General features: G+C 36.3%; 2 protein-coding genes across 2 annotated transcripts; one reads left to right on the top strand and one right to left on the bottom strand.

Moving 5' to 3' along the window:
* Positions 1-290: 290 nt before the first annotated feature.
* Positions 291-1,247, top strand: LOC111792773 (Mitochondrial transcription termination factor family protein). The gene has a single exon (XM_023674356.2). The coding sequence runs from the start codon at positions 347-349 to the stop codon at positions 1,184-1,186; it is 840 nt and encodes a 279-aa protein (XP_023530124.2). The 5' UTR covers positions 291-346; the 3' UTR covers positions 1,187-1,247.
* LOC111792738 (transducin family protein / WD-40 repeat family protein) lies at positions 1,180-14,259 on the bottom strand. The gene is made up of 22 exons (XM_023674313.2): positions 14,107-14,259; positions 13,638-13,960; positions 11,529-11,632; positions 10,671-10,739; positions 9,339-9,399; positions 8,714-8,853; positions 8,195-8,384; positions 7,928-7,989; positions 7,380-7,468; positions 6,583-6,655; positions 6,301-6,360; positions 5,226-5,372; positions 5,062-5,100; positions 4,858-4,895; positions 4,186-4,272; positions 3,897-4,062; positions 3,692-3,766; positions 3,004-3,140; positions 2,543-2,619; positions 1,959-2,028; positions 1,779-1,844; positions 1,180-1,654 (listed from the first exon to the last, which is right to left on the bottom strand). Exons 1-22 carry the CDS (start codon positions 14,164-14,166, stop codon positions 1,514-1,516), a joined length of 2,274 nt encoding a protein of 757 aa, XP_023530081.1. The 5' UTR covers positions 14,167-14,259; the 3' UTR covers positions 1,180-1,513.
* Positions 14,260-15,330: the final 1,071 nt, after the last annotated feature.

The following is a 15,330-nucleotide window of genomic DNA, read 5'->3' on the forward strand; positions in this document are numbered from 1 at the left end:
CTAAGATATGCAAATATTTATTCTTAAAATATATATGATAATAGGACGATATATGAGTCCAATTCGGATTGAAATTTAAATAAATTAATACCATTCTAATTTATAGGCTAAAATGGGGAAAAAAACTTTGAATCAATTTGGTAGAAAAGATAATGTAATTAACTTTAGTTTAAAAAAATGTTAACTTAATTATTAATTAATTTTAGAAAATAATTGTTTTTATTCTTAAATTTTGAATTTTTCAGTTAAAAAAATGTATTGGAAAATGATTATTAAAAAGGGATTTTGTGTGAACCTTATCAGAAAATCATTGGCGCTGAAAAAAAGAAGGTAGCAGCCAATAGGCATGGCGGTTGGAGCTCTCTCTCGCCCATTCACCACCATCTCTTCCCTCTCTCATTCCGACACTCCCACCTCTAGACCTCCTCCTCCTCCTCCTCCTCCTCCATTCCTCAACTTCCGCACTGCACATTACCACAACCTCCGTTACCTCAAATCCCTCCGCCTCCTCGATTCCCATAGTACAAAGCTCCGATCTCCCGATGCCGTCCATAGTATCCTCGCCACCGTCCATTTCCTCAAGTCCAAGGGCTTCTCCGACTCTGACTTCCCCACACTCGCCTTCCTCTGCCCCCAACTCTTCTCTCCCGACTTTGAACCCACCGACATTGCTCCTGTCTTCGACTTCTTGGCTGCCGATCTATCTGCTTCCATCCAAGAATCACGTGGCATGATCCTCCGCTGCCCTAAGCTTCTCTTCTCCGACGTCGAGTTGTGTCTCCGGCCAACGCTCAGATTCCTGAAGCAAATAGGGATCGAGAATCTGAACACGCCCAGCAATCTGAAATCGCACCTGTTGAATACTCGGGTGGAGAAGCTGAGAGGCAAATTCAGATTCTTGCAGGAGTTGGGATTCTCGCACGAGGAGGCAGCAAAGGTATGCAGGAGAATGCCAGCGCTATTCGGGTACAGTGTAGAGGAGAATTTGAGGCCAAAGTATGAGTATTTGGTGAATGAAATGGAGAGAGATGTGGAGGAACTGAAAGAGTTCCCGCAGTACTTTGCATTCAGTTTGGAGAGACGAATAGCGCCAAGGCATTTGCATCTCAAACAAAGGAACCTTAGAATTCCACTCCACAGAATGCTCTTGTGGAGTGACCAAAAATTTTACACCAAATGGAAATGAATTGAGACTTATGATATGTAAATGTTTTGTTGGTTTATATTCAACTCATAATTCCTTCAAACAGAGTTAGTATTGACAGGGCAGGGGGTTCAACAAGCTAATGTTGTCTTTACTTATACAAAGAAAACATGCATTATGAAACTCTGCATTTGCCGGTGTATAAAATGAGGGGCTCAACAAGACAAAGGACTCCCTCCCATCAGTCTTCCTCCAACCACAGCTGAAACAAGTTCATTGTTCAAACGGTTGAGTAGTTCAGCTCCGGAGTTGGTATCTGCTGAGACGAGTTGTGCCGAAACTGAGGAAGAAGAGTACCAAGTCATCTATCTATCTATCTTTTATCAACAGTTCAATATCTGCTCCAACTTCAGCTATCTTGGCATCTTTAGAAGCACTTGCTTTTCGGGCGATGCTCTTGACATCCAAGTCTAGTGCAGTTCTTTTCATATCATCACCACCTTCAATCATCTACAGAAAAATACAGGAAAATTACTTTGAATTTGAGCATTAGTAAATAAGTAAATGGTCGTGATCACTGGAGATGGTTTCAGTAAAAATAAATTGTAACAATGAAAAGTAGGCAAGAAAATACCAGAGATCCAATGGCAACCAAGGCCCTGAACTTTGAATCAGCTTCAAGACTTTCCTCTTCTGCAATCTGTCAAAATCAATGAATGGTATCATGTAATCAGAAAAGCTCACACAAGTTCATACTTTACACTGATCAGACACCGAAGTTTAACTAGAGCAGAAGCAAATCAGATTTACGTACCTCAATTGCAGCTGAAAGAACTTGACACTGACCATCAAAATCCTTTTTCTCAATTAATAACACAGCATAACTGACAAGTCCACAAGAGAAAAAGAAAGAGTGAAGCATTCATAGTCAGCAGTCAGCTTATGCATTACTTCAGAGGAAAATATATAGTAAATCCAACAGTGGCAGGCTGATGGAGATGAAAAGGCCTAGCTTTCATCAGAAAAATGGAAAAAGAAGATGAAACATATTTCACATTTGGTATTTCAAAAACAATACTTAATATATAAATATATATATATTGTATTGTTTTTGAAAGAGATGAAAAGGCCTAGCTTTCATCTCTTTTAACAATACTTAAAAGAGATGAAAAGGCCTAGCTTTCATCTCTTTTCAATAAGAGATGCCTTTTCTTCTCGTAATTTTGTAATTATTTGGAACTGAAGGACCGAAGTAGATTATTTTCAATTAGAAATGGAAACAGGAGGATTCTCCATGATAAACAGGAAGTGGATCACCCAATAAGTCATAAACGTAATGATCATTCACGTTCCATTTAATCCGATATATATATATATATATATTGTTTATAGACTTACTTCAGGATCAATGTTGAAAAAGACAGTTGTACAGCCTTATTTGCAGTTGAATAGCAACTTGAGTATGCATCAATAATCTGCAAAATCATTTAGCGAATCTATAGCATAAGCACAAAGGTAAATATTGGGTTTTTCCGGTTTTCACAATCATTTAATGTATTAGTGTTTATTTTATATACAGGCCACGAAATCTATTCACCAACAAATTATTTCCTTCCAAGTCTCGGATGTTAGGTTGACAAACAATGAAATGTATTAGTTTAGATGGACACAGGACAAACTATTATTTAACGACATTAAAAGATGAAAAATCAGAACCTACCACACAGTAAAGTAATCAACAAATCTAAACAAACAGATTGTTCTTTGATCTTTTGTTTATATATATATATATATATATATATATAGAAACTACAAAAGTATTCCAAACAGGTAAAATAAAATTGGTTTGGAATTCAAACCTCACTACGACGTTTCTGCAACCAGTCATAATAACCTGAATTCTTGAATAGATTGGCTATGAACCGTATGCTTGTCAAAAGATTTGCACCAATCGCTGGTGGAGTTGTAACTTTCTGAATCAGTTCCAGAAGAATATCTGGCAAAAATTCAACACAAATATCAACATTAAGAAGGAATACTACAATGAAAAAATCGCATGGATCTTACTTGAAATTTTGTTATCATTTCTATAAAAAAGGGTTTGTTTGGCTCATACCATCAAACTTGTTTCTCGAAGTTGACCAAATAAAATTGTTTACAGTATCCTAAAATTATAGTACCAATAAAAAAGGAAAAAGAAAAGTGGCATTTGGAAGAATATCAAACGTACAAAACACATATTTGGAAGAAAAGTGGTAGAAGTTATCGATAATTTTTCAATATCTAATAATTCGTCCCAAAAGTTTCTCCAACTAAAATCTAGCACAACCACACATATTTTGGTGATCAGTTTTTCTAGTTTTCACTAGAAAAAATTTAATGAATAAGTTGCTGAATCATACATCATTTTTTTTAATGAATAAGTTGCTGGACAAGGATAGAGAGAATATGCATAACAATCTTAACAATTAGTGAATCTGATTCTTGGTATGGGCTATGACAAGAGAAAGAAAAAATCCAGAGCAGCCAAGATCTTAATAAAATTACCATCAGAATCAACAAGCTTCAAAAGCATTATTGCTCCATCAGGATGCAGAACAGTCATCCGTAGCGTGTCAATAACTGCAGAACCAGCATTTAAATATGAAAGATTTGGGATAAATACCAATATCACCAATTTAGCCGCATGGACTAAGTAAAGGAATGAAAGAGAAGAAGAGAAGAGCACAAAAGTCAGAAAAATCACATTTACCTGGAAACAATAATTCACAAGGCCACGATCTAAGCAAATTCAATAACAATGCAACATCAGCATCTGTGAATTTGGTAGAATGATAATGTGATGTATCCTTCAATATTTTGACAAGAGCGCCAAGTCTGGAAACCTCAATCTCTGGCAAAGCATAATTCTTTTTATCCTTCAAGGAAGGAAAAGATATGATTAGCGAAAATGGGTACAATAAAGCAAGTACGACAACTATTAAGTTGACATCCAAAGAAAGAACATGTTTGGTTGCAAGTAATATGATAGAGGAACCTACCGAATCAGCAAGCAATCCATTGTTGAACTCAACTATCTTTTTCAGTATCCCGTCAAACTGAGCAACATCAAACACAAGAGCTCCTTTCTGGAAAACAACGATTTGCAGGAAAAGAAGAAAAAAATTAACAGAACAAAACAAATGAGTAAGCGACACAAGAAAAAATGGCCAAACTGCTTTAAAAGATACCAATAATAATATAACCAGCAACACATTATATAGTTAACATGCGGAATTAAACAAGTTATTAATATAAAGCTAAATCACTATCTAATAGATCTATTATGAACTATCAAGTTGCAATTTATAACCAGACCAATTCCCAGCTAAAATGAGAATAAATATTGATTAACTTGAGTTAGTAAACCAAAAGGGGAAATCTCAGCTAACAGGGCAGACAGATAAAAGTGAAGGTAAGAGATATAGGTGAAGGTTACTCCCAAAGCATCAACTAGCGTGTAGTTCTAAGAACTTTCACATGCTCTTGTAATCTCCAGCTTTTCAATTCTCAAAATGAGGTATAATTTCTTAAGTCTAGATTTTCGGGGCATCCAAACTTAAAAAGCAGACAATTGATGAACCCTAATGGCAAAGCGAGATGAGCAGGCCATTCAATCAAGTGAACATTCCTAGGTGTGGTGTATAAATTATCCCCAATGCATAATAGCATACCTTAGGGATGTGCTTGAAAACAGGTTTATGTGATTCAGCTGCCAAAGAAATAGAATATTCAAATATTAGAGGCTCAGAATTCATAAAGATTACTAAGAAACAACTATTCTGATTTTTATATAAACTTATTTTTGATTTTTCACACCATCCCTCAAGAAGTACAAAAAAACATGTAGCAGTTAGCATTAGACAAAAAGTGCATACCTGAAACATTTGAAGGTCCACCAGGCACATAAGCACTAGCTGATACCAAAAAGGGGAAAAAAAAAAAAAAAGAGAGAGAAATCAGTTTTAAATGCCAACAGGAGAATTGTTCAAACTAACAAAACCAATATTTTTCCACAGTATTGTCACAGAACACTACTCACAGCCAGTATAAGGATCACGAAATGATGGATCAACAACAAAATTCGTTTTTCCAGAATTTTGGAGTATGAAATCAACCACTTGTTGCCGATAGACAAGAGGAAGATTCTCTTTGAGAAGCCAATTATCAGCAGTAGTATATGGATCATCTGGAAAGTTTACATGGTTAGTTCTGTACCAATCATCAAATACAACAGGCATTCTTGCTTTCTATTGTTAAGAAATACCCTTCACTATAATGTAACTATGAAGTACTGAGATTTTCATGTGGATGAGTCCCGTGAGATCCAAGTACAAATGGTAGAAATAAAGTCATCAAGGAGTGGCCTGCCCCTACTGCTATTGCAAAAATTCAGAGTTTCTACAGGTCTGTAGGATTTTGCAGAAAATTCATTTGAAATTTCAACGTTGATGCTCCAATAACAGAATGCTCGAGAAAGAGTAAATTCAAATGAGGTGAGACTTAACATGACAGCTTTGAGCCTCTAAAGGAGAAACTATTCACTCCCAGTTCTAGATCCTTGTGACTTTTCTGAAGTTTTATTGTTGAAGAGAATTTTATGGATAGGAATTTAGGTCATCACAAAGTGTCCAAGAGAATTTTAAATGAAAAGTCAAGTGAAGCTACAACAAAATGACACATACGAACAATAACCATAGACATTGGTTAGGACTTTAAGCAGTGTGTGAAAACAACTTAGTTGTTAACAACGCTCAAATGGCTTTCAGTTTCTCAATCACGCAGCGAGAGAAACGGTGTTCAATTTGTCAAGTTACTAGATTTCAACTAAAGGTTGTGATAACTGAGATAGAGAAGCTAATAAACGTTGAAAGAATACGATTTTTCTATTTACTAGAAGTGTATTTTGTGGGATCAGCATCCAACCAAATACTTGAAGAACTTTGAAAGCCTTCCAATTCCACTTCACTGGACATCAACTTGAACCATATTAAATATCGTGACAGCTGAATCAGTTCTTTCAAAATAAATGGAAAAGACAGTAAAGGACGTGAAGAAAAAAAAAAGAAAATGCAGTAAAAAATAACACTAAAAATAAATAAAAAATAAACAATCACCTGATAAATTGTAAGGCAATTTGCGAATAGGCTCCCCATCTCCGATGTCTACATCAAATACTGAGCAACAAATTGAAACAGTGATTAAATGTGCAAATGTAAAATAAGTACAAGACCTGCTAAAAGGGTAGGTAATATTAGAGAAATAAAATGAAAAAGTGGTTAAAGATGCATATAAAATATGCAAATGTCACCGATGTCATTAGAGAAATCAAATGAAGTAGTTAAAAGATGAACTCTTAGCAAATACAATTGATGTCACTGGATAAATAAAATGCTGACCAAAATCATACTCAGCTCCATCAAGAACAGGTTTCCCTCGGCTATCATCTGGTCCATCAACAACTTCACCAATCTACAAATTAAGGAATATACATATATAAATTACGGATGCTCCAATTTTCGTAAAATAATTCAGATGACAGAAAAACCCAAGTTCATGAATTTCAAATAGAGGACTTGAATCTTACTGAAAAATAAGTACAAGACCTGCTAAAAGGGTAGGTAATATTCAAAGTAAATGAATAATTACAAAATGCCAATTTCCTCGATCTGTTAAGATTCAACACCTAAACCCTAAATTGGATTGATATATGACAGTCACCAAAATGAGGTTTCAAGAAATATCATGTCAACAAGAGCACAAGTCAAACAAAAAAAAAAAAAAAAAAGAAAGAAAGAAAGAAAAAAAGAAAAAAAAGAAAAAAAGGAAGAAGAAGAAGAAAAAGATAAAGATAAAGAACCAAACTTTCATTTTGAAATTCGAAAATAATACAAAAATCCAGAAAAGGGCTTCCATAGTTTTTTTTTTTTTAAAAAAAAAAAAAAGAGAGAGAGAGACCAAAAGGATAAATTACGGAAGTCTTTGGAAAGAGACGCTCAAAGAAAAGTGTTAAACTTGGCACGAGCTAAAAATTCTCTGTTCCTCTCTAGCCAAATATTCCTTAACAGAAAAGAAGAAGAATCTCCTCCACAAATCAAATTATTTGCCGAAGTCATGAGAAGATATGGATAATAAGATTACAAAAAGTAACAAATGTGCATTGCTAATGTAGAGACATATTGATAACTAAATTTACCTTATCCCATTTGTAATCTTTTGAATTCCATGAATAAGCAACACCATTATCTCCCTCTCTGATAACTTTTGTCTGCCCATTGCTGGTTCCTGATGCCAGGAAAATTCAAATATATTAGAAATTCTACCAATACTGCTGGACACCAAAAACCTCGTAGGGTTTAGGGTTTAGGGATGAGGGGAAAACATTGAGTTCTATATTTTTAACTATAATATTAACAAAAAGAAGATTAAAATGTTTAGAAAGAAGACAGCCACCGACATTTTCTAACTTGTTCAAATAACTCATAACCCTATTGTACACTTTATATGAAACCAAAAAAATTATTTAGCATAAAGAATGTATAATTCATAATCAGAATGTGATATTTAAACATGTTACTTGTGATGCCAAAATATTGTGAACTTCAGACAGCTATGGTCAAGAGAAGTGGATAACTAACAAGTCATGCAGAAAATGACAGCTATGGTCAAGAGAATAAGGGAAAAAAGGGTAGAGAAGTGGATAACATTTTGGTTTCTTATTGAAATAGAATACTGCAACCAGACCTGGAATTTGCAAAGCCTCCATCCCTGGTAATTCTTCCAGTTTCAATCCTCCAACCCTCTTACTGTCACAAGTTAAAGAGAAAACTTAGAATCCAAGATTGACAGTCAGCATAACAATAAAGGTACACATAAGCTAAGAAGCACAGATACAAATATGAGACGTCAATATGACACGGCACAAAAAATGGTGAATAGTAAAGAATTTTGGAACTTCCTCTTCGTTTGTGTGTGTGTGTATGGGTGGGAGATGGCAGCAGTTCAGGGTACCTCTTCAACTTATATTGAGATAGTCTGGAAGCAAAAGACTCCAATTGTTGGGGCTCTGCAATTCTTTCCTGATCTGCAGTCCACACACGTAGTACTCCATCTGAACAAGCTGTGACAATATCTCCATTTTCCAAAAACTTGGCATCCCAAACACAACCTGGATGCTCGATGCTCTGGACACAAATTCCATCTGCAACACAAGCAATCCAACTTCGTGATATCAAACTGCAATTTTTATAAAAAGAACACTCTTTATCCCCAACACAAACAATCCATCTGAACAAGCTGTGACAATATCTCCATTTTCCAAGGATGTTGGACTATTCTTTTGGAGTCCCTTTTCATAGCTTGCTAGGATCTTTTGATTGGGCTGTTTTTCTTTATCCCCCAGTATACTTTTTCACTTTTCTCAGTTAAACTCGGTTTCTTAAATTTTAAATACTACTAATAATAATAAAATAAATAAATAAATAACAAAAACAAACAAACCCTCACAAATTTCTAGATAGAAGTAATAACCTTTCCATATCTTTGCTGAACAGTCTTCACTCCCGCTAACAATAAGTCCGGAAGCATGTGAATCCACTGAATACACAATGGAAGTATGACCAACCATCTCCATCAATGTTTGACCACTTAGTGCCCATAACCTAATGGAACTGTCAGAATAGGGGGGGAAAACAATCATTTTCATTATCCCACTTAGTACCAGAAATACTCCAGATGTTCCTCTCATGTGAAATAGATAAAGATCAAATGTTGGTACTCTGACTTTATGATAATGACTTGCATCCCAACACTCTACCTTTCAGCTATGCTACAACAGTGTACTACTCAAATGTTTAACCCTACTCAAAAACTGTCTTTATTTTGAAGAAAACTATTGCAACGAGAGATACTAAATTCAATTTCATCTCTCATCCTACCTCTTTTGACAAGAGAAAGAAGAGTTAATCTTGGAACCGTGTCATTTCAAAGTATTTTTATTTGAGAATGATCCATTGATTTTCAATTATTCAATCCACTAACAAGACAAACAAGTTCTTCATCTAAGAAAATTATAGCCCAAAACAAAATTCATTTTAAAGCATAAATAAAAAAAGTAAGAATAATAATATACACTGATAAATAGGTAAAAGTTTACCCATCATGAGATGCAGAGAGCACTCCAAGATCAGACATCACTGACAAACTTCGGACCGTATCTATAGAATGTAAATAAAATTCATCAGGACATGTTATTTGTAAGATCGAGTTTTCCTGCTAACAAAGGTATTAACAAGAACGGTAAAAACATATCCATTGATACAAATATATCATGGGTCAAGCAGAAAACAAAATATACTCGATAGTTTTTTCAACAATCCTTCAGAACTCTAAAGAATTTTGAAGACTTCAGAGATCATGCTTTTATATAGAACTTAAGAAACGTAGCTTGTGACAACAGGATTTCTTAGCAAAAAACTCCAGATATGAAACAGTCACTTCTAGAATTGATCTTTCGCATTGAGCTCCATGTCCTAATAAAAAAGCAGTGACCGACTATAATAAATTAGCAATCATTGCTTCAAAGGAAGGAGTTTGTCATATATAGGTGGATGATGAATGGCATGATTATGAGCACAATTTAATATAACTGAAAGAGTGGTGTGTTCTGAGATCCCACATCGGTTGGGGAGGAGAACGAACCATTCTTTATAAGGATGTGGAAACCTCTCCCTAGCAGACGCATTTTAAAAACCTTGAGGGGAAGCCCGAAAGGGAAAGCCCAAAAAGAACAATATCTGTTAATGGTGGGCTTGAGCTGTTATAAATGGTATCAGAGCCAGACACTGGGCGATGTGCCAGTGAGGAGGTTGAGCCCCAAAGGGGGTGGATACTAGGCAGTGTGCCAACAAGGACGCTGGGCCCCGCAGGAGGGTGGATGGTCCCACATTGATTGGAGAAGGGAACGAGTACCAACGAGGACGTTGGGCCTCGAAGGGAGGTGGATTGTGAGATCCCCCAACGGTTGGGGAAGAGAACTAAAAAAAATTTATAAGGGTGTGAAAACCTCTCCCTAGCATACGCGTTTTAAAAACCTTGAAGGAAAGCCTGAAAGGGAAAGCCCAAAGAAAACAATATCTGCTAATGGTGGGCTTAGGCTGTTACATGTGTAGTCAACTAAAAACATTTCAAGTTTAAAAAACAAATATATAATAGTTTTAAACAATTCTCCTACCCAGTAAAAAACATCAGATTAAATACCCCGGGGCAATCCTTAACATTCCTGCATTACACCTCTAGCCTTCAAATCCAAAAGCCTGAGGCAAAGTCATTCATCACAATTATGAAAAAAAAAAAAAAAAAAAAGTGAAGGTGCCATAATCCCTAATAATATAAGATAAGAAAATCCACCACTTGCAACTTAAAAATCAAATGCATACACATGAACCCACGAGGGGGATGGAGGGATGGAGGGACAAAGGGAGTAGACCTGTATGTCCTGAAAATGTCTTCAAACATGATTTCCCTCTCCAAAGCTTCAAAGTTGCATCACTTGAACCTAGACAAGAACATACAAATATCATATAATCAGAGTCTAAGATGAAGTCGAATACTTCTGAAATTGCACACGGAAATATATAAGAATAACAAAGTATAATAACTTATATTATGCGAATGAATTTATCCTAAGGATAGAAGCAAAGAACAAAGGACTAATACCATAACCTCCCAAGACTTCTAGTCTAAGTAACCAGACAAAAGAGCCCTCCTTGATTCAAAAGAGCCTCTAACAGAACCAATGAAGAACATCGTTGAGGAAATGGATAGTCTTCTCCTCTCTTTTTGGGAAAAAAAAAAAACTCTTTTCTAACCTTCATCCACTGCAATATCCCCTTACAGAGAATCAAAAAAGATTTCTCCACCAACCCCAAAGTTCAACACTCATCTACCAAAATCCGAAATGTCTAAGACAAAGCTTTTGCTTTGTATTCTTCTCGGAAATCCCTGTAATTATATGACCTAACACAAACCAATTAGATGGGACTAAGATGTTTAATGTTTTCTTATTAAAGGCCATCAAAATTGTGTTTCTCGTACTTATTTTGTATATATATATCTATGATGATACGTAAAGTAAATGGGAGTCCAATGATTCCGAAGCCCTCCAATATGTAGATTGCATCAAAATCATACGGTTTGAAACATAACATAAATGTTGCTCGATCAAGACTCAATCACAGTGAAAGCTCTCAAAAATTTGAAACCATTATATACAAAGGGAGAGTGGGGGATAGGCTTATCCAAATTATAACTCAAATCAAACCCCAGTGCATGTTTGCAGTGGTACCTGTAACCAGCTCGCCTGATGGAAGCTTTATAACTGATTGAATTGCAGCATTATGAGCACCCCAAAACTCCACCACTTGGCCATTTCTCCACCGCCTTAGAGTACTGGAGTAAAGAAGCCAATACCACACGTTTTGTATTATAATTACAACAACGCAATGTGAGTGCTCAAAGCAAGAATGTTAGTAAAATGTCACAAACACTAGGCAGCAAACCTAGTACACCAAAAAGATTTGTGCACCAACGGAAAATTAGCTTCAATTTTGGTGAAAACTTAATCAAAATTAGAACCTTATCCATGCATGAACGTTGCCTTTTTTTTTTTAAGGAACAGAAAATGCATTGATAAAATAAAGCACCAACTCAAAGTCAAACCAAGTTACAATAGTCTTACAACGCATGGTAGTACTATAACTACAAAAGGGTTTATACTCAGAAATTGCTATAATAAAAACTAACTTTATTTAAGGATGAATGAAAACACAAAAGAAACGGCCTACAAGAAACATAAATGGCCAAAGCAAGAGCCCACAAAACAAAAATAAAAGTTGCAATCGTTATTAACTTTTTTCATTCCTTGAAAGATGAAAGAATATACAAATCCATAAAAAATGAAAAAATGAAAACAAATCAAACAAAAGCAAACAAACTACAAGAAAGACTTGCAATCCAATAAAACATCCCCTAACTGACAAGGTTGCAATAGTTAAGATTAAAATAAATAGATGGAATTATATATAGAGAAGCACACACATAAACATTGTAGGGAACAGCCAAAGAGAGGCATTGAAGTGAATCACACTTCAAAGCCTCCAAGACCCCTCAGCATCCCTAAAAATTCTTCTATTTTTCCCATAGCCCAATACTCCCAATAAACGTGAATAAAGTAGCTTATCAAAGAATCTGTCCACTGTTACTAAAAGGAGAACTAATGAGCATCGCCTTCATCATGTCCAATATACTCCAGAATGAGCCCGAACACCAAACGTTCAAGGCAAGTCTCAAATGTTCATAGGAAAGTGACACTTCCATAAAACATGATAAAATTCTTATGAGGTGCCCTTTCACCCATGCAACACTTGGTCCTATTACCATAGAGGAAAATCTTTGGGCAAAGTCCACGAAATTATCCTCCACAAAGCAGCCAATAAAGAAAAACAAACCTTCTTCAGGATCTTTGTTTCCTATGATCCAAAAAAGTTAAACCAAACAATTTTACCTTGCTTTTGGAACAATTAAAGCATGTTATCAGTGGGTTAGGGTGGATAAATTGACTAACCAAAGTAATAATGAATAGAGTTCCAACAATGATAGGTGATCGTGCCAATGTTGAGAGTAAAATCAAAAGGGCGATTAAGTTTCATTATAAGGCATAGCCCCAAGAACGGTATCTGAAGCAAGACTAAATGGATGGATGATGAAGTGAACCCCTAGATCATCAAGCAATCGCTAGTGGCCAATTTTTGGAAAGTGACTCTAAGAAAGTAACAATGCTTAAAGACGGCTTTTTCATGAGCTAAGTGCAGTCGTCTTATGTAGGATTATGAGAAAGCAAGAAGCATTAGCACATGCCTTCTCCTAGTGAAGAGGTCATACATCTTGGTTTAATGAAGAAGCAAGGTGACTGTGAAACTCATTCAAGCAAATTAAAGCGATGAGCTCACACTAAATTCAAGATGCTTGGCCAAGAAATGAGGCCAGGCTAGATCTTCGGTTCAAGCAAGTTAGCATGGAGTAGAGGCAAACCAAGCAAAGGTTGCCATGAGATGGTAAAACATGGGTAATCCTACACTACAGCTTGCCATTGTTGAGAGTAAAATCACATTGATGCTCGGTCTAAGATTATGACACCACTAATCTTTAAAGTTTCGAACTAATTGAGAGAAAACTCATATTAGAACCCGTTCCATTTTAAAGAAAAGGGGGTGTATGAAAACAACATCCTACCATGCAAGAACCTGAACATTCAAACTCAGTATGTTGCTATAGATTTCATCAAAACTAAGAGAGAGAAAAAAAAAACAACCAAATCTTGGAATACATTTTGCAACACCTGGTAAATTCTACTCCGAAACCCAGTGGAAAAGGCACAGGTAGGAAACTAACTTACCAGTCAACAGAGGATGACACGATGTCACCACTATCCAATGCGATGCCAGTGACTTGCTGCTGATGGCCCTTAAGCGTCTGCACCCTCTCACCCGTTCTCAAGTCCCAAACAATGACGAACGTATCCATGCCACCAGACACAATTCTCCCCTCCGGATACTGCTCATCCGGCGAAATCCAAGCCAAAGGCCCCACAAAACTGGTATGCCCCAGCAAGATTTTCGATTGTTCGTACTTGCGTCCATCCAAATTCCAAAACCTCACAGTTCTGTCCCTCGACGAAGTGGCAATCCCCACATTTCCGCAGACGCAAATTCCACGAACCTAATGATCAAGTTCAGTAAGATTAAGATCAAATCTCGAGCGCAGGATTCGAAAACAACGTTGATATTGCAAGGGGAAGAATGTGGAATCAAAGTAATGAGAAAGCAATCAAGAAATCAGAAAGAAGAAAGAAATTGAGGTCTTACGTCGTCCTCGTGGCCCGTAAGCTCGCACCGTAACTTGTAATCATTGGAATTCGTCTCCATAGCAGCCTGAAACGGACGGAGAGGAGGGAGCAGAGGATTGGCTTGGTAGAGAAGTAAGTATGAATGAGTCCTGTACAAAGCCCATTTCCCCAATTTATAGAGTTGCCCCGCCCTCGGAGTTCTTTTTTCCTTTCTTTTCTTTCTTTTTCTTTCTTTTTCTTTCTTCTCTTTTTCCCTTTGGGAAAATAGTGGACTACAAATGGGCTCTCAATGTAATTACAAGAAAAAAGAATTCACATTTTTTAAAAATAAATCTACAATTATATCGACTTTAGTTGTCTCAATATCGATTTAGTTCCTCTCGATATCGATATGGCCAAAAATCATGGATTCCAGTAAAAGAGAATGATACCTCTCGATCTAGATCTACATCTTGATATTAGTATATGGATACAGCTCTCATTATATATGAGATCCCACTTCGGTTGGAGACGGGAACGAAGCATGACGTTGGGCCTTGAAAGGGGTGGATTGTGAGATCTCACCTCGGTGGGAGAGGGGGCACGAAAGATTCTTTATAAGCGTGTGAAAATCTCTCCCTATGTCATACGCGTTTTAAAAACTTTGAGGGGAAGCCCGAAAGGAAAAATCCAAGGAGGACAATATCTGATGATAGCAGTGAGCTTGATGGGAAAGCCCAAAGACGACAATATTTGCTAGCACTCAGCTTGGGTTGTTACATTATGGTTCTCGCAACTATGGCAAAAAAACTTCTCTCTAATAGACCCGTTTTAAAAACCTTGAGAGGAAGCCCAAATATGACAATATCTACTAGCGGTGAGTTTGGGCGGTTACATTATGATTCTCGCAAGAGGATAATATTTTATTGCGGTGAATTTAGGTTGTTACATTATGGTTCTTGAGAGTTGTTACATTATGGTTCTTGGGCGGTTACATTATGATTCTCGCAAGAGGATAATATTTTATTGCGGTGAATTTAGGTTGTTACATTATGGTTATTGAGAGTTGTTACATTATGGTTCTTGGGCGGTTACATTATGATTCTCGCAGGAGGATAATATTTTATTGCATGAATTTAGGTTGTTACATTATGGTTCTGGAGAGAATGGAAAGCCTAAATAGGACAATATTTTTTAGCATTGAACTTACGTGTGAGTTTGGGCTCGTAATGGTTCTCACAACTATGGCAAAAATTCCTAGAAG

Source organism: Cucurbita pepo, chromosome 4 (assembly GCF_057944985.1).
Source record: "Cucurbita pepo subsp. pepo isolate OVF chromosome 4, ASM5794498v1, whole genome shotgun sequence".
NCBI lineage: Eukaryota > Viridiplantae > Streptophyta > Magnoliopsida > Cucurbitales > Cucurbitaceae > Cucurbita > Cucurbita pepo.

Bases quoted from the DNA above. Each gene is read 5' to 3' on its own strand.
- LOC111792773 (XM_023674356.2), top strand. From the start codon at position 347: ATGGCGGTTGGAGCTCTCTCTCGCCCATTCACCACCATCTCTTCCCTC.
- LOC111792738 (XM_023674313.2), bottom strand. From the start codon at position 14,166: ATGGAGACGAATTCCAATGATTACAAGTTACGGTGCGAGCTTACGGGC. The intron at 6,361-6,582 runs GTCAGCATTTTA...TTTGTTGCTCAG, and splicing joins TGGAGCTGAGTATGATTTTG to TATTTGATGTAGACATCGGA. The intron at 1,655-1,778 runs GTATTTTCTTGC...ATTTTTCTGTAG, and splicing joins TGGTTGCCATTGGATCTCTG to ATGATTGAAGGTGGTGATGA.